This window comes from Colletes latitarsis, chromosome 5 (genome assembly GCF_051014445.1).
Source record: "Colletes latitarsis isolate SP2378_abdomen chromosome 5, iyColLati1, whole genome shotgun sequence".
Taxonomy (NCBI): Eukaryota; Metazoa; Arthropoda; class Insecta; order Hymenoptera; family Colletidae; genus Colletes; species Colletes latitarsis.
The window spans coordinates 27832524-27850812 of record NC_135138.1 but is presented as its reverse complement, the minus strand read 5'-3'; the positions used below and the strand labels follow the sequence as shown (position 1 = coordinate 27850812).

The 18289-nt window shown below is 32.3% G+C and overlaps 4 protein-coding genes across 9 annotated transcripts; 3 read left to right on the top strand and 1 right to left on the bottom strand.

Moving 5' to 3' along the window:
- The first annotated feature begins 211 nt into the window (after positions 1 to 211).
- Positions 212 to 4610, top strand: LOC143341606 (facilitated trehalose transporter Tret1). Of its 2 annotated transcripts, none has more exons than XM_076764553.1 (5): positions 212 to 432; positions 1051 to 1226; positions 2701 to 2897; positions 3380 to 3686; positions 3809 to 4610. In XM_076764553.1, the coding sequence occupies exons 1-5, from the start codon at positions 413 to 415 to the stop codon at positions 4432 to 4434; spliced, it is 1326 nt and encodes a 441-aa protein (XP_076620668.1). In that variant the 5' UTR covers positions 212 to 412; the 3' UTR covers positions 4435 to 4610. The 2 variants fall into 2 exon arrangements, with proteins under 2 accessions (XP_076620668.1, XP_076620667.1); XM_076764552.1 differs by having other exon boundaries at positions 1047 to 1226.
- Positions 4611 to 5434: 824 nt separating this feature from the next.
- Positions 5435 to 9211, top strand: LOC143342031 (odorant receptor Or2). Its single transcript, XM_076765512.1, has 5 exons — positions 5435 to 5654; positions 7887 to 8196; positions 8277 to 8546; positions 8733 to 9096; positions 9155 to 9211. Exons 1-5 carry the CDS (start codon positions 5435 to 5437, stop codon positions 9209 to 9211), a joined length of 1221 nt encoding a protein of 406 aa, XP_076621627.1.
- Positions 9212 to 9692: 481 nt separating this feature from the next.
- LOC143341607 (putative 3-methyladenine DNA glycosylase) lies at positions 9693 to 12392 on the top strand. 3 transcript variants are annotated; one of them, XM_076764555.1, is made up of 6 exons: positions 9693 to 9761; positions 9823 to 9937; positions 10142 to 10334; positions 10406 to 10615; positions 10710 to 10919; positions 11684 to 12392. In XM_076764555.1, the coding sequence occupies exons 2-6, from the start codon at positions 9860 to 9862 to the stop codon at positions 12073 to 12075; spliced, it is 1083 nt and encodes a 360-aa protein (XP_076620670.1). In that variant the 5' UTR covers positions 9693 to 9761; positions 9823 to 9859; the 3' UTR covers positions 12076 to 12392. The 3 variants fall into 3 exon arrangements, with proteins under 3 accessions (XP_076620670.1, XP_076620669.1, XP_076620671.1); XM_076764554.1 differs by having other exon boundaries at positions 9725 to 9937; XM_076764556.1 differs by having other exon boundaries at positions 9725 to 9937; positions 11677 to 11818.
- On the bottom strand, positions 12254 to 18241 carry Dor (vacuolar protein sorting-associated protein 18 dor). Of its 3 annotated transcripts, none has more exons than XM_076764549.1 (19): positions 17870 to 18241; positions 17684 to 17795; positions 17175 to 17358; positions 16938 to 17095; positions 16691 to 16867; positions 16153 to 16342; positions 15959 to 16080; positions 15666 to 15881; positions 15461 to 15577; positions 15009 to 15121; positions 14822 to 14933; positions 14562 to 14744; positions 14166 to 14483; positions 13953 to 14088; positions 13652 to 13873; positions 13433 to 13584; positions 13251 to 13348; positions 12878 to 13189; positions 12254 to 12453 (listed from the first exon to the last, which is right to left on the bottom strand). In XM_076764549.1, the coding sequence occupies exons 2-19, from the start codon at positions 17762 to 17764 to the stop codon at positions 12390 to 12392; spliced, it is 2955 nt and encodes a 984-aa protein (XP_076620664.1). In that variant the 5' UTR covers positions 17765 to 17795; positions 17870 to 18241; the 3' UTR covers positions 12254 to 12389. The 3 variants fall into 3 exon arrangements, with proteins under 3 accessions (XP_076620664.1, XP_076620665.1, XP_076620663.1); XM_076764548.1 differs by having other exon boundaries at positions 12255 to 12453; positions 17876 to 18241; XM_076764550.1 differs by lacking the exon at positions 17870 to 18241 and having other exon boundaries at positions 17684 to 17863.
- Positions 18242 to 18289: the final 48 nt, after the last annotated feature.

Genomic DNA, 18289 nt, shown 5'->3' with positions numbered 1-18289 from the left:
CAATCATGACTAGCCGATGTTTACGTGTCTTGATGTTTTCCAAAAATCAGTAACGTTTCTCGTCTAATAAGCAGAGATAAGTAAAATATTCCCGTAAGAATCCCGCGATAACAGATTTTAAACCACTCCCAAGAGCAAGCACACGCAGCATAGCCAAATAATCAAACTCTGGCATATAGACAGCATAAATACATCAGACGTCTTATCGGAATGCAAATGCAAATTTTCCGATCTCAACCGGTGCCTTCCTGGTATAAGTTTCACGAACTACATGAATCAGTTGGGGAAACAGCATCCGTGCGACCAAGAGGCACATCGTATCCTTGCACGTTCCTTACATCCTATAGAAATACAGGATGCCCATCGAGCATCCAAAGAAGGATGAAGCTAAAAACATCACGATCTGGCCTCAATGGACGGCTGCGGTTTCGCGTAAGTGTGATTAAAGACTACAGAATTTTTCCTTGGCCTTGAATCACTCGATTTCCTACTGAAAATTATTATATGGTTGCCAAGAACACCCTTACGAAATCCATTTGCTTTATCAACGTAATTTCTGACGTAATATTTGTTTATATTTACTGAAATTACTTAAAACAGTGTTATCTAAGTCTCTTTCCGAACCTGAAACTACTATCTGCAGTTAAGACATTCTTTATTTTGATAGCAGATACTTTAATTTTAAGGATAAAAGGCTGAATGATAACGTAAGTAACTGGGTATCTTGATACAAAATAACAACGTACAAATGTATTAAGATACTACCAAGAACTGGCAGTCTAAGTAATTTCTTTTATAATATTTGTTTTGTTCCCAAGCATTCCCAATAGTGTCCAAGCTTGATATTATCAATTTAAAAATGCAGTTTTAACGCGTGTAGTTAAGAGTTTGATCACCCGTTGCAGACTGCTAATGCAAGTACCTTAATGCACCGAGTTGTCCCGTTCCCTCTACATAGAGATTTCGATAGGCCTATGTCTATGAATAAGCTAATGAAATTACTCTCGCATCTGTTGACACAACTGTTTCATGGCCGTTTGTGACAGTCAGCTTAGCTGTTATGGTAAGTGGTCTCGCGAATGGCTGGGCATCGCCGTACTTGGCTCAACTGACATCGACGGAAGCGAACGTGCCTTTGAGACTGACAGCTACCGAAGCGTCCTGGGTGGCCTCCCTTTTAAATCTTGGCCGGCTCGTCGGCTGTTTGCTCAGTGCAGTGTGTCAAGGTAAGGTAGTTTCTTCACTGTCAAAAAGAAAATTCGTCTAGTCAACTCCATTAACCCACCCTTTCCGGATACGTCGCAGTGAATCGCGTGAACTTGAAAAACTTTCCAGACATGTCCGTTGAAACGTAAATCTTCAGTTTTAATCGAAGACTGAATAGTCTTTAAAAAAGTTGATTTTCTTAAAAACAGAGAAGAGTTGCCATGAGTAGACCGCTATCGACATTTTCTTGAATCCTGATATTTTCAACAAACACATTTACGAATAAAATATTAAGTTTCATATTTAAATAGTGGACTCCTTTGAGCCCTTATTTTCCATGAAAAATATTACTACATTCCCTTTGCTTCTTGTGAGGTTGCTGTAAATCGCTACACTGGACAGATCATATAAAAATGCAATAAGAAATATTATCTACATTCTGAACCTAAATATTTGGTCAGTAATTATACTTTTGTTTTAGTAGGCACCTGTAGAAAGCGAAGAAAGTAGATATCATTGTATGTTTAGTAGTACATCTTAACTCTTTGTCTTCTATACAAGAACAAAAGGTTAACTAATAACAGAAGTCACTGAATATTTTGATGCAAAATGCCAATGTTTTTCATCATGCACTTTTCGTTAGCAACATCGAAGAAAATTCTCTTGAAATGTCTTACTTTTGTAGTTTCCAATGCCTTTAGAATTGCCCACAATTCAGCAGTAAATATGTTATCTTCATGAGAGACACTATGTTTGTTCTGTTCGTCATTGCAGATAACGACTAGTCTTTGTCTATGGTTTCTGGAGCGTCAATGCAAATATGAATGTATACATTTGTTTGTTCTCAAATATATAGTTCATTTTACAGTGCAGTCCATTGATTCGATTTCTTTTTAACTGTACTAATTTCGATTCAGGCAGCGGTCCACATAAGGCAACCTTTCCCTGCATAGTCATAATTCGCAACAGTGCCTATAGTACAGGACAGAAAATCAATTCAAAATAAACACTATTGACAAAATAAATTCCTTTTAACTGTTTTAAACGTGCACACATCTCTAGTTGATTCGATCGATCCTATCTTGCAGAATGCAATCAGGTGACCAAACAAGGCAAACAATGGCGAAGAACATTGTTAATCGAGAATTCAGTAAGAACAAGGCAGCCACGACTCAGCACTCGTAGAAAAGCGTGATATGAAAGTGTGGTACGTAGAAAAGTAATACTAACAGTGATTGTAATTCTCGCACAAATCGTTCGGTTCTATATAAATATTTTCCACAAATTAATTTAATTTTGAACGTTCGAGTTCCATAAATGGTACCACTGTTGAGAAAATGAGCTTAAATTCCACTGTAGCTCTTTGTGATAAATACGAAAAATTAAGATAAATCACAAATTATAATAATCTAATCATGCGATTATTAGTTCTGAGTTGTGGTGATCTTGTTCTCAGGAAAATCTAACTTTAACATGTCACACCATCATCTTCAGAGTACATTGGACGAAAAAAGATACTCCTGCTTGGTGCTTTACCATTAGCCTCAAGTTGGGTATTCAGTATTTGTGCCACATCGGTCATATGGCTCTACGCGTCCAGGTTCTGCTCAGGAATCGGGTCAGGAATTTTATGGTCTGCACTCGCGATGTATCTGAGCGAGATCGCCGATCCCAGAATTCGTGGATCACTGGTAAATTCTTATTAACTTAATTACGTATTATAAGAAACGACGAAAAATTATCTGATATCGAAGATCAGATAGAATACTTTAACATAGTAAACAATTTAACACTTTTTCCTGTAATTTTTGTTAAAAAGACTGCCAAGCATAATTTCATAAAACTTTCCTTGGGTATCGTTCTTAATTTTTGTCTTGATATGTCTGATTAGAATTTTAGAAGAAGAGACGCCTGATAGCTTCCGATATGCTTCTAAATAGCTATTTCAATTTTTAGTCTGTTCTTCGATTCTTTGTTTGCATAATTTTGAAACATTAGCATCAGTGGTGTAATAGTCAACGCGTTAAGGGTCGAACTAAATGGATGTGCAGTTTGCATTGACTTAACTAGTTACCTAAAGCGATGCCATAGAGTGTGGTTTCTTTTTATCGATACAAGTATCACCAATCGTATTACTCGTCCGATGAAGTTGTATCTATGGTCACGTCTTCAGATATCCATGAACGTGAATGCAGCTGCCGTTGGTATGTTCCTGGGCAATGCAATGGGCCCTTATCTGTCCATGGAGATGTTCGGGTACGTGAGTCTCGTTCCGAATATCCTCTTCATGATCCTCTTCAGTATGATACCCGAATCACCCTACCATTACCTCCTGCATGGGGATATCGACAAGGCCGAGGCATCCTTGAGGTGGTTTAGGCGAAAAGCTGACGTCAAAGCCGAAATGCGAGATCTCCAGGAATTCGTCGACGGGGCTGGAACTAATGTTTTACAAAACTTGAAGCAGTTCCTTTTACCAAGTATTAACAAATTTCTTTATTCAAACGTTCGCCAAAATCTGTATATCGCTTCTTTAGATCCTTTCATTGACAAATAGCTAAGTTTTTAAGTTTTTAACCAATTTTGTCGTCATTCGTTTCAGGTAACTTGAAGAATGCTTTCATCATGTTTGGTCTCTATGCTTTCTCTTATGCGAGCGGATACAATGTCATGTCCACCTACGCAGAGATAATCGTAACAAGGACCCAGGTCAGCATAACGCCTAGTCTAGTGGTGACGATCCTTGGTTTGGCGACCATCGTGGCTGGTTCAACAGCCACGTTGCTGATCGATAGACTCGGCAGAAAGACTCTTCTAATCATCTCTAGCTTAGGGACATCGATAGCCTTGACGGTGTTGGGCCTGCATTTTCATCTTCTTTCTCTGGAATACGATGCCAACAAGCTAACGTGGTTGCCTATAATTTCTCTGTTGTCGTTCAATCTCTCGGTGGCTATCGGACTCCACCCGATTCCGAGCACCCTTTTGGGCGAAATGTTCCCGGCGCATTTGAAAACTGTGGCTTCGCTGTGGGTGGGTTCCAGCAACGCTTTAATGTCTTTCGCCAGCACGAGAACTTATCAACCATATCTGGACTTAGTTGGTGAAAAATTTGTGTTCTGGACTTACGCTATTTGCATGCTGATCTCGGCGCCGTACTTCTATTTTCTGATTCCTGAGACGAAGGGTAAGAGTCTCTTAGAAATTCAGCACTCGACTAAGAAATAACAATACATCCAAGCGTTAAAAGTTTCCTTCGCGGAAAGAGAATAATTTATTAAACTTGTATATAGATTTAGGTGGACGTTAGTTCTCGATCATCAATTTTATTCACGCGACCCCCTAGATATGTTTCATTTTATAAACAAATAATTGCTGCGAAAGCAAAGACCGATAGGTCAACAAGCGACTATTCTAACATTTTCATTGAAAAAGTTATTACTATTTAATAAATGTATTATTTATTGCTTTTAATAATATTTACTTATAAATTTAAACAGTTTATTTGAAACCTTTTAGATATATTTATAGTCTTCAGAAACTACACAGAGTGGGGCACACGAAGCATTATAATTGAATATTTTTAAGAATATTGGTGATATCGTGAATTGAAAATTTGTAAGTCAACTTAATTTTGCCCAAACTTATTAAATACAAAAGAACGTGCGTCCCGTTGGAGCGTTTTCTACAGACTGACTAGAGTTTCGTATTCTCGGATCGAACGGAGGCGTGGCAACGTACAGATGTTTGTTTCGCAATTTTTTTTCGAACGAAGGATATTTCGATAAGTATTAGGTTGAGTCGACGTTATAACTCGCGATAGATAGATACACAAAGAAAAATCAAAATAAAAGCTGACGCTTTCGTGCTGTTCCCTCTGCATAGCATGTTACATTGACTCTTACCGTCGTTAAAATTTCATCATCGTTGTTCAAAGTATTCTTATCCGGGGCTACAATTTATTACTGCTACATGTTTACAACATTATCTATTCGTCAGACTGCAAATTGGAAACAGATAAGGTATGCAAAATGCAGAGCGACGGTATTAATATTGCAAACGCTTGTAGCGAAAGGGGGACGCAAATAAAGCTATCATTTGGTGTCTGCCCTGTAATACTCTGTCGATGTTGTAAAGTATTCTCTGTCATGAGGCTTTATCCAGACTCACGCGAGAAAAGTTCACAGATATTCTAATATACACGCATCCACGCGTTTGAAGAGAAAATATGAAAGAATCGTCCAATACGTCGATCGATTATTATATACTACCGAATAAGATTACTTGCAGTATAGCCGGGATGTGGCCTATCGACGAGAATAGTTCGACGAGTAGAAAACTATTCGCTTATTTTCGCTTGTCGTTCGCGTTAATTGCGGTCAGTAACGTTTTTGTACCGGAAATTCTGGCCATAGTAGTGAATTGGGGTGACATACAGGTGCTAGCAGGTAATAAATCGATGCAGAGATATTTTATAACAACTATCAATGCGTTCAAGTGTTAATTCTTAAGGGAATATTCTGGTCCGAACCATATACTGCTTCGACAATTCTTGAACAGAAATTGGGCTACTAAACCTGGTCCTATTAAATTGTTTACGTACAATGTTCAATAACTTCTTGTTTTCCTTAGTGGGAGATTGATAAATTGATTTTATGTCAATTTTTTGAGTAATACATTGCATTAATTATTGGAGGAAGTGCCACTAGATGTACTTACGTCGCACGTGGTTTATACAGAGTGTTCGGCCACCCCTGGAAAAAATTTTAATGGGAGATTCTAGAGGCCAAAATAAAATGAAAATCAAGAATATCAATTTGTTGATTGAGGCTTCGTTAAAAAGTTATTAAAAAATTAAATTAAAAAATTTCAAAACATTCTGAAAAAATTATTTTCGGTTGCGGGGGTTAATTACAAGCATTTTTGGTTAATAGATATATCCTCGAAATCCTACCTACTTTCGAGAAAAAAATTCGTGTAGGTGTGAAATTTTTCGGCGAAAAAAAAAATTTCAAATCATTCTGGAAAAATTATTTTCAATTGCAGGGGTCAGTTACGATCTTTTTTGGTTATTAGACATACTCCCGAAATCCTACGCATTTTCGAGAAAAAAATTCTTTACCGAAATTCTAATGTGAGGCCAAAAATGCGTCCCTGAAATTTCATGCGAATCTTTAAAATGTCATAACTCCTGAACGGATTGGACGATTTTAACGTTTAAAAAGGCAAATAACGCGTATTTTAGTGAAGAATATGTAGAAATTCTAACAATAATGAAAAAGTTGTTCCTTGACCCCGTAAATTGAGAAAAACCCCATAAAAATTGTCCAATTTTTAAACAGCCATAACTCTTACAATAGTGAAGGTATCTCATTGAAATTTTTTTCTGAAGCAGAGCTCATGGGCACCTACAAAAAACTATTAGACAACTTTTCTGTAGGGCGTCAAACAAAATTACTAAAAATCAAAAACGAATTTTGAAGAAAAATCGACAGGGGGTAGGTGCCTAAATTTTTCGGTGAAAAAAAAATTTTTCAAATCGTTCTAAAAAAATTATTTTCAGTTGCGGGGGTCAATTACAATAATTTTTGGTGAATAGACATACCCTCGAAATCCTACTCATTTTCGAGAAAAAAATTCCTTACCGAAAATACAATTTCTGGCCAGAAATGTTTACCCGAATTTTCATGCGAATCTTTAAAACGTCATAACTTCTGAACGGATTGGACGATTTTCATGTTTAAAAAAGCAAACTACGCGTATTTTAATAGAGAATATGTAGAAATTCTAACAATAATGAAAAAGTTGATGCTTGACACCGCAAAATGCGAAAAACCCCCTAAAAATGGTTCAATTTTCAAACAGCCATAATTCCTACAACAGTGAATATATTTCAATGAAACTTTTTTCTGAAGTAGAGCTCATGGGTACCTGCAAAAAAGTATTAGACAACTTTTCTGTAGAACGTCAAATGAAATTACTAAAAATCAAAAACGAATTTTTAAGAAAAATCGACAGGGGGTAGGTGCCTAAATTTTTCGGCGAAAAAGAAAAATTTCAAATCGTTCTGGAAAAATTATTTTCGGTTGTGGGGGTCAATTACAATCATTTTTGGTCATTAGATATACTCTCGAAATCCTACCCACTTTCGAGAAAAAAATTCGAGAAGGTGTGAAATTTTTCGACAAAATTAAAAAATTTCAAATCGTTCTGGAAAAATTATTTTCGGTTGCGAGAGTCAATTACAATAATTTTTAGTGAATAGACCTACCCCCGAAATCCTACCCACTTTCTAGAAAAAAATTCAGTACGGGCGGAAATTTAAACGTTAATAACTTTTTAACGAAGCCTCCATCAGCAAATTAGTATTCTTGATTTTCGTCTTATTTTGGCCTCTAGAATCTCCTATTAACATTTTTCCCAGGGGTGGCCGAACACCCTGTATATGATGATACGTCGCCATACTTCAACCGAGTAGCTAAACAGTTCTTAATCTCTCTTTGAAAGTAATAAATAACAGAAATCGGAAGAAAGTTAAAAATAAATATCTATACAATGAATTAATAAATCAATTTTTGGGATCTTCTAAACCAGAATATTCCCTTATCTGTTAATATGTTCGAGTATTAATTTGTGAAGTACACATTGCTAAAAATACGTTTTTCGTCTTTTTAAATTAGGAGTTGGATGTGTCTTAACCACTGTCGGACAATTATTGTACAAAATGATTTACTTAGTGGCAAGAAGAGAAAAAGTATACTGGTTTTATAACGAATTAAGGGATCTATGGGACAGTTCCAACGATCTCAAAGAAAGACAATCCTATCAAAAGTTAGCTTATCAGGCACGAACTATTACTATAGTATTTTATTTGTCTTGTCTATGCAACGTGTTCACTTTTACGATTGCGGCTGCAGTCGATTACATTAAAATCGATTACAATATCAACAACGGCACCTATAAAAGTCGTCATTTACCTTTTGAAGTCTGGTAAAATTCATTTCTTATTTATTATATACTCCTTTAAACACCCCAAATATTTCTTTCATGATATCTGATACTACAATCAGGTACGGAACTGACGTTACGGACTCTCCTCAATTCGAGATCGCTTTTATTTGCCAAGTTATATCGTCCATGATTTGTTGTGCAGGGATCTCGGGTTTGGACGCCACGTTTGTGACTATAATTTTGCACGTATGCGGTCAGTTTAAGTTAATTAACACATGGATCGATAAAATCGGAATTGAAATAAATTGCGAGTCTATGGACGCCAATTATTTAAGTAACTTGAAAGAAAATTTGACCAGGTGCATTTGTCATCACCAACGAATGATAAAGTAAACATGTTTCTAATTTCTATCACCTCGTTTACGTTAAAAATATTTTCTAATCTAGAACACTAGAAAAAAGAGTTTTTGATGAATTTTTGCACTATTTAGATTTTTAGATTTAATAATTTAATTTAGATTTTTGTTATGGTCATAAATTAATACGTTTAACGGGGCATTGTTACTTTTGCATAGCGTGGTGAAAAATGCCAATAATTTGTTGACCCCCATCATATTTATGCAACTTCTTACAAGCGGAGTGGAAATTTGTTTGAGTGGATTCGCGGTTACTGATAACAATGGAACAAGAGCCGATCAACTAAAATGTATATCTTATTTAATATCGATGTGGATACAACTTGTATTATGGTGTTGGGCTGGCGAAATTCTCATTAGCGAGAGTCAGCGAATAGGTCACACGATTTATCTTAACGTATCGTGGTACAGTTTACCGCCAATTTATCAAAAACAGCTTTACTTTATAATCGTTAGAACACAACAATACTGCAGTATCAAAGCATTAACCTTTCAAACTTTATCTATTAATACGTTAACGAACGTAAGTATTAACGAGCGTGAGTATCTTGGAACAATTAAAACATGAACGTCTTTTTCAGGTGTTCAACACAGCTGCCTCTTATTTTACTCTATTACGACAAGTACAAGACAAGTAAACTTCAAAGGATTTTATAAACGTAATCTATGATTCCGCTCGCGTTGAAAACAATTTTTATCGAAATAGTTGAAAATACATATTCGATAACGTAACATTCGCGCGTATTAAGTCGAAAAGTAATCTGTACGTAATTAAAGAAGTCAAATTCAACTTTTTTTAGTAACTGATATTTCTTCTGAACTGCAAGTATATGTTGCCTGTTAAATCTAGTCTAAAGAACCTGGCCCATTACGGAATATCGAAAAATCGTATGTATTAACATGTTTGTTATGACTGACGTGTATTTGTGTACAAAGACACAGAAATATATTTTAATAGTTTGTAAAATGCAAAAATTTAGAATACTTTTCTTGAATGGAAACACATTCAAATTACACAACCATCAGAGATGCATGAATAAAAATTATCATCATATCTAGTCATCTTAATTACACCTGTGTGGTGGTAGTACTGATTTTTGACATTTGTTTCACGAGAAACTTCATTGTAGTTGGTATTTAAATGTAGCATTCTTTGCAACCCGCGTAACCTGATCCGACGTTATTAACGTAAACTATCATAGTTTGTATTGTTTTTTGTAGAAAACATTATTCGGCAAACGTTTAACAGTTTTGTAGCGTTTCGTCACGAATCTTCAATTTCATCAATGAAGAGAACGCGGGCTGTTTCAAAGACAAAATCAGCCAAAGATGGGATCAAGGATGAAACAGAAACAGAGTCAAAGGTTCGTTAAAATCTTACTTTAAATTTCGTAAACAATCTAACAACGACATTACTTTTATTCTATACGAACCTCATGTTTCTTTCTCATTGCGTATTTTAATTTGTAATACGATTATTTTATCACTAATAACTATGCATTCAGTCGAATGAATAGAAACAATAACATGACTATTTATCATAAATAAGACACGTATATTTTTATCAGGACAATGAACATCGTTTAATGGTACAAACTAAGAATTTACAAAACCAGAAATTAAACAACACATCAGAAATGTTAAAACCTCAAAGTGAACTTATTGATACTGTGAAGTCTTCTAATAAACCCTCTTTAGAAGATGTTAAAAATTCTAACCATAAAGAAAAAAGTAAACTTAATTTTAAAAGCCTGAGAGACAGTGAGTCAGTTTAATATTAAAGTTTAAATATCCTACCCGATATGTACTTTTCAAATAATTTATTCGTACAGGAAATAAAAAAATCAGTATAGAATTAAAACCAAATATGCATAGTACAAAAAATAAACCTAGAGCTGTAGTAGATCTTAAAATGATGGAAGAAGAATTGAAACAGTTAGAAGATCCACCTTTAACTAGTTGGGAAAAAGAGATATGTTCTAATAGATTGCCATTATCATTCTTTGATTCTCCTTGTGAAGAATTAGCTCAAAATCTATTAGGTAACTCCATTAACTATGATTTCTTATTTGACCTTTAATATAATTCAGATTTAATGTCTTTTGATCAAAATGAGTAAATTGTTTTCCTATTTAGGGAAAGTACTAGTTCGTCATCTTGAAAATGGAACTATTTTAAAGGGTAGAATTGTTGAAACTGAAGGTTATTTAGGTGTAATTGATAAGGCATCACATACATATCAAAATAAAATTACTCCTCGTAATATACCTATGTATATGTCACCAGGTACCATTTATGTCTATATGACATATGGCATGTATCATTGTTTCAATATATCTAGTCAAGGTGAGTGCAGAATTACTAAGAATTGTAAAATAAAATTACAATTGATGTTTGCAAGTTAGGAAACCAAATTAAATGCACAGATAATCAATACATACATTATTTTTTTAAAATTGTATGTAATAACATATATAAAATATAACAAGTCAGTAGTTCTTTAGAATAATATAATATTATTTCAAATAATAATATTTGTATTAATTATTTGTATATTTGATTTAAGAAGTATAGAACCATCTAGCCACAAAACTCACAATTTTAAATATACTATCACAAAGCATATCAAGTATTATAGTAAGAAATATTTAGAATCAGGAGCATATATACAAATTAAAGCAGTGGAACCAATACTTGGTCTTGATTATATGGAATTACTAAGAAATATGCAATTAGAAAAAGACAAAAAAGAAAATAGAATTATGGAAAATGTTCAACATATTAAACAACATGAACTTTGTAACAGTCCATCCAAAATTTGTACAACTTTTGTTATTGATGAAGATAGTTTCAACGAAAAAAAAATTTACGAATGTAATGATTTATGGGTAGAATATGATCCTTACATAAAATCCACTACAATTGTAGCAGTAAATCTTAATAACGATATGGAAAATAATGAACAAAAAGTGTGGCGATACTATGTGTTAGGAAGTTCTAGTGTTACTCAAAGAAATATTGAATCTGAAGAACATGCCTATGATATCTAATAATTTGTAACTTCCATGTGTTACATTCTTCCACATAGCAATATTCTGGTAAGATTTTAGGTGAGGGGTGTGCTGTTTTGATAAGAGCTCTTGAACCCTTAGAAGGTATTGAATGCATGGCCAATCAACGAACTTCAAAGGGAAAATCAGGTGTACCAAAAAAACCTTTGAAAGATTTAAAAACACACGAATTGTGCAATGGTCCATCAAAGTTATGTATGGCGTTGCAACTTCATAAAAAGCATAGTAAATACTCCATGTGTTCTTGGAAAGGTTTGTGGATCGAAAATGACAACATAAATGAAAAGATCAAAATTGTGAAATGCCCTAGAATAGGTATAGACAGTTATGGAGCAGAGTGGTCAAATAAACCGTTACGGTATTATATTCATGGTAATAAAGCCGTGAGTAAACGAAATAAGCAAGCTGAATCGTTGTTACAACTAAATTAAGTTACTAATCAGTACAATATATTTAAAATTAATTGAAATAAAATATTTCTTATTAAAATTTAGTACATTACGTATGTTTATATTATCACTTGTATGTAAAAAATTATATCTATTTTATATTGTTTTATAGCTTCCTTGGCTTTTTATTTTTGCATTTACAAATTAATATATACAAAATAAATAGCTTTCATGTCGAAAACTGTATAATACATATTTTGTTTATTACAAGCAATAATTTTTATAAATATGTATACCATACAAAGTAGATGAGTATCTGTTGGAATATTTTACAAATAAATGACACGTCTTACTATTTATGCCCATTCCTTCATTACTCGCTCATAATCATCCTCTTCAATAAATGGTTTATCTATAGACCTATAATGTAATTTTCACTTCTATATTAAACCGAATATCAGAATAGTTATTTAATTTTTATACAAAATTTAATGCACTAACAAGGGAACCACACGAAATGTTCGTTTGCACTTGCCCTAACAACGTGCGGTTTCCATGGCAACGGAGCAAAGTCAGTAGTCGTAAGTAAATCGATTTCAGTAATCGATCGAGGTTAACCAATTAATTCTGACGATCACATTTTTAAGTGCATTTCGTAAACGATTAATTAGTCGAAAAATGTGGATTAATTAGTTAAAAAATGTAATCTTCATTGCCGAATATTTTGTGAACTAGCGAGTGTTAAAATAACAAAACACGGATCAAATATTTTCCGGTTTTCAATCTACTTCTAAAATTTGAATTAAACGGTACGTAATACTTGATATGATCTAAAATAACTTACTCTATCATAAGTTCTCCACAATATAAACATTCAGAGGCTACTACTTCATCAATGTCAGCCTTGATTTGATCTTTTGTGGATAAAGATACTGATCCAACTGAAGTAGTATCTTCTGGATTATTTGAAAGGGCAGTAAGTTGTCTCTGGAGGTCAGTTAGTTTTGTTCTCTGATCCATTGACAACATAGGTATCAATGCAGCTACAAGACAATCTCTATGAAATCTATGTCCACATGGAAATACATAAAAAGGTCGTAATAGCAATTGAACATCACACATATTGCATGTGTCCTTTGTATATACAAATGTACATCTGAAAGAAAGTTTAGTTATATCATGGTATTGATCAATCTACCATTGTATTTTCTAGTTACCTTGTTCTAAACTCTTGTATATCTTTTCTAATAATTTCAGCTGCTTTTGTTGCTTCTTGCATTTCTTCTTTGAGATCTTGAATATGTTGATTATATTCCTGTCAATTGTGATTGGAAGGTATAATAGTAATTGCATAGATATTTAATAAAGTAATAACATATTACATGTAAAATTATTTTACCTGTAATGAATTGCAAATAGCATCCTTAAAGTGATCTATGGTAACAAAGTCTGAGAAAAATGGTAGTATATCTTCTATTCTAATTATATCGCAATCTTCTAAAAATTTCATTGCTAGTTGTATATCATCTTTTTCTCGTACAACATGTTCAGCTAAAATTAGATTCAATAAGAATTAAGATCATCATCAAAACTTCAAATTTATATTTTGATGAATTACCTATTTTTAACCATAACTTTTTTCGTAATTCATCATCATTATCGGAAGGCATAGCAGCTATTTGTTTAGCAAGGTCAACACTACTTGTCAAAGCTAAATCAACTGCTGTTGTCCAGAGTCCAAGCAAAGCAGATAACTGTACACATGCTTCAGTCAAGCCAACTTCTTGACATAATCGTAATGCATAGTGCACATCATAATGTACCATATTTATATCTTGTCCTGAAAAAATATCAAGAGTTTCGATAAAATATAATTTTTTTTAAATATTTCACATTAAAATGTGTATTCTAAAAATCACCTTGTGAACTGATGTAACGCATTACTTCGTTTTGTTTGTAACGAGCATATAATGACAATAGAAAATTATGAATTGCCTGTTCCTGACAGCTTTGTTTATACACACAAAACTCTAGATATCTGATTATTTCCTTTGCCTACATTGCCAAATACTTTTTATTTATCAGAAACCTTATGAAAATAATAATAATAAAATGTAAAGTATAGATCTTACATGTTTTTCGTCGCTGTTACAAGATACTAAAGCTGGAAGAAGTTTTGATGGTTTTAGTAAAGAACCTTGCGATTTCAAGGCAGTCACTGTAGGACGTGGTAATTCTTGCAATAGAATACCAGAAAACTGATAAAAAAGATCTTTATTATTTTGACATTTTAATACTTCAAGAGCTTCTAAATAATTGTTTTTATATAAATGCTGACGTATCACTTCTTCATAATTGCAATGCATTATAGTTAAACGTATAAGATTATCTTTATCGCCATGACGCGCTATTAAATCATATATAGTATTACGATTTTTTTTGATACATTCCTAAAATTAAAATAATTTTTTTACACACCTAGAAAGATCACTATTTCATAAAACAATGCAATATTTTTTAAGTATTACCTCAACTTTTGGTATTGCAAGAAAATTTTCAAATCGTTTCTGCAGTTCTAAGTATTGGGAATCATTTAAATATGAAGTATTAGTACTCCTTATTATACCCATTTGACTCATAAATAACTCAATTATCCATACAACAATCATAGTTCTTTGGGCTTCATCTTGTGGTTTCAAGCCTTCAAGTTTCTATGTATAAATATATATATATTTGTATTATTTTAAATAATCAAACTTTGAATAATTAAAAAAAAAATATGTAGTACCTTCTTAAGGAATGTTTTTAAAGCCTCTATTTGCGATTCTTGAAGAAATTTTGAAGAAATTTCTTCAAATGATGAATGAATATCTGCATAAATGAAAGCACTCTTTTCATATCTGTAAATAAGTGTTTAAATAAGTTTATAACCATATATAAAATAATTAAGTGTTAATATATTAAATTCAACATACTCTCCATTTTTAAAAAGCATTTCTGCTTGCTTTACAAGTACTTGATCTATATGTGCTGGATTATCTTTACAATATTGTTTAGCAAGTTCAAATTCGCCTTTATCAATGTAAACCTGTATAAGAATAGAATAATATACATAATTATTAATATATATATATATGTATATATATACAGGTATCTCTCGAGTTACGCCGTTAATTGGTTCCGCGTAAGTCGAGACTCAGAATTAGTCTGAAATATTCTGAAATATATACAAACTATTGTGAAATACCTATTATCTTTTTTATTTAAAAACATTCATCTATAATTACATATATATTTTCTTTTTAAATAAAATTGCTCGAAAACCGCGTAATTCGAGCAATGCCGCAATTTTTTTCCGTGTAACTCAAGTACCACGTAACTCGAGGGATACCTGTAAAAATCATTCCAAATACATATATTAATTTACCTGCCACACATTTCTGTCTTCTTTATTAATTTTGTATTTAAATACTGCCCGTTCACTATAAGCCCATACAGAACGAGTTACATGGTCTGTAGTAATATTAAGTAAACTTCCATAAGCCTATGAAAATTAAAATTATTTAGATTATATGACCTAAATTCAAGATATATATAGTCATGTTACCATATTTAATATTAATTATACATACATCATTATAGATATCTTCAAATATCAATTCTTGATTTAAAAGAAATATGCCTTTTACATGATCTGGGTAAAGTAACAATGCATGAAATTCTGTTAAAATAAAAGACAGTGGGGCAGTTGTTACTCTTGAGATGTTGTTTCCCATAAAACTTGCTTCTGGGGAGTTTAACATTTGTCGATTTATTAATACATTTTTTGGATCTGCTTTTGGATCCACCTAAATAAAGTCAGATTGCTTTAAAATTAAACTTTTATATCAAATTTCCACACATAAAGAATTTGAATAACTTTTACCTGTGCATATAGTATACCAGTTTCAGTTAGCCAACCAAATGACTTTGGTAATGCACCAGGTGCAGGATAATAAAATTGCATTTTAGAATAAGGCAAAGAATTTATTACATCGGTAAAACTTTCTAGAAATATTATATTATAGGTAATTATAATAAATACAGTTATTGATGTAAATGTATGTAACAAAAATTTACCTTCCATATTCAAATACTTATTGAAAACTTGTTGCAATAATGGTTTTTCATCTGCATTTTGTACTGATCCAATATATTGATAAATACGTATAAGAGTAGTAACAATAATTATATATTTATCTGTATTTGGTACTCTATGAAATTCTAAACCAGTAATTGGTGGTTTACTATTTTCTCCTATATCAAACACCTAAAATATATAATGATCAACAATTGGACATATAATAATATTGAGTACTATTTACATTATGATAGATTATGATTTTATGATTTAAAAGCAATATAGTGTTGATAAGCCAATATTATGAAGATGGAAAATCAGGATTTCTAACAAAAAATACAGGTGTTTTGCACATGCAGAAAGTTTAACTTCTAACTCACCAATCCTTCTACCTCTTTAGCACCATAAAGAGGTAAATAGTTAGGAAGCTTTAGAAATAATGAATAATGATATAAGGGAAATACTTCTAGTATCATGGACTGAGAATGTATACAGATAATGATATAATTGAAATTTAAATTTATATTTTATTTATACCTGACGCCAATATTGTTCCAAACATGTATTAAATATTTTATCCCCATCTAAACCAATTTCTGTCTCAAAAATAAGACCTTTTGAAGTTCCTAAGAGAATTGGACCTGTAGTAGTTTCAGAGGTATTTGAAAAGTTCCACCCAACAGCAGTAATTTCATGCCCTTTGAATTTCCCTGCCTAAATGAAAACATCTTGAGGAATATATATTTATTTTAAAGTAGTTGTTCTGCTTAATCATCTCATTTACCTGTTTTAATTTTGTTGTTTTTCTATGTAAATAAAATAACTCTGATGGGTTGTTGTTTTGTGATGTTGCAACCAAAGTAATTAATAGATGATTACCCAAAGGATCAAGAAACATTCCTGATATTTTCATGTTTACTACATATTTAGATATGTCAATCTCTGAAACCAATGTTCCATGAAATGTTCCATATCATAAATTTATGTTTTTCATATACCACTAAAACATTGAAATCTCTACCTTCTGGTGTGTCTGGATGTTTTATATCAATACGCAGAAGAATGTTATTAGCCATAGCAATAACAATGATATTATTATTAACAACAAGATGTAAAATGTTGTCAGGTGATAAGAAATTAACTTGTTTTTTTATAAAAATAGGCTCATCATTTTGTAATTTCACTTGGATAAATCCAGCAGTACTCTAAAAATGTATGTTTTTTAATATACTTTTCCTTAATAGTAAAAAGATGACAATAATAAATACAAAAGCACAAAATGGTGTTTGACATTCTTTATTAATATTGTATAACTTCATATTTCAAACAATTAAAGAATATAATGAAATAATATAACTAAAAATCAAAGATTGAGTATTGTACATATATTGCTACATAATTTCCTTTTATATACAACTTAGTAGAAAATAATACACATAAAATACATATAAGATACATATGGGATAAGTAACTTTGTTCATATTACAAACAGAACTCAAAAATACTTTAACTATATTTAAAGAAACTTACAATATCAGGACGAATTGGTGGTGCATGTATTTGTTTTGATCGCTGGGAGGCTTGTGCGTATTGATAAAACATTGATGTCATGTTCTTGATTTACTTAAAACTGTTCACTTTTCTACAATGAGGAATAAATAAATCCCATTTATACCTATTAATTCAAATATAAAATGGAAATGCTATTGCACTTACACTTACATATTATTTGTACAATAATTTTAAATAGATTTAACTTTTCATTTCATATTAAACATGAATCACCAATATGCTTTTACGATAATTTAATGTAATTTTAGATTATAAATCACGTCTATAAATCATTATTAATTCACAAAATATTGTAATTATGATACTACGTAAATTTGTAATACGCCTTGATATTGTTATAAGAATACTTAATAGGGCTGTAACAGGAAAGATTAAAATTGTGTATTAGCACAGACGAGATATAGAAGAACGTTGCAACTTGATAAATAATGCTTCTTTATGACACACGGACTCGGGGTCGCGAGTATTCAGCCTTACCAAATAGTATACCAATACCTCCAATGGCCTAGAGGAAACTGCCCCACCACTTACGCACACTAATAACAGTTACATGATGCGAGCTTC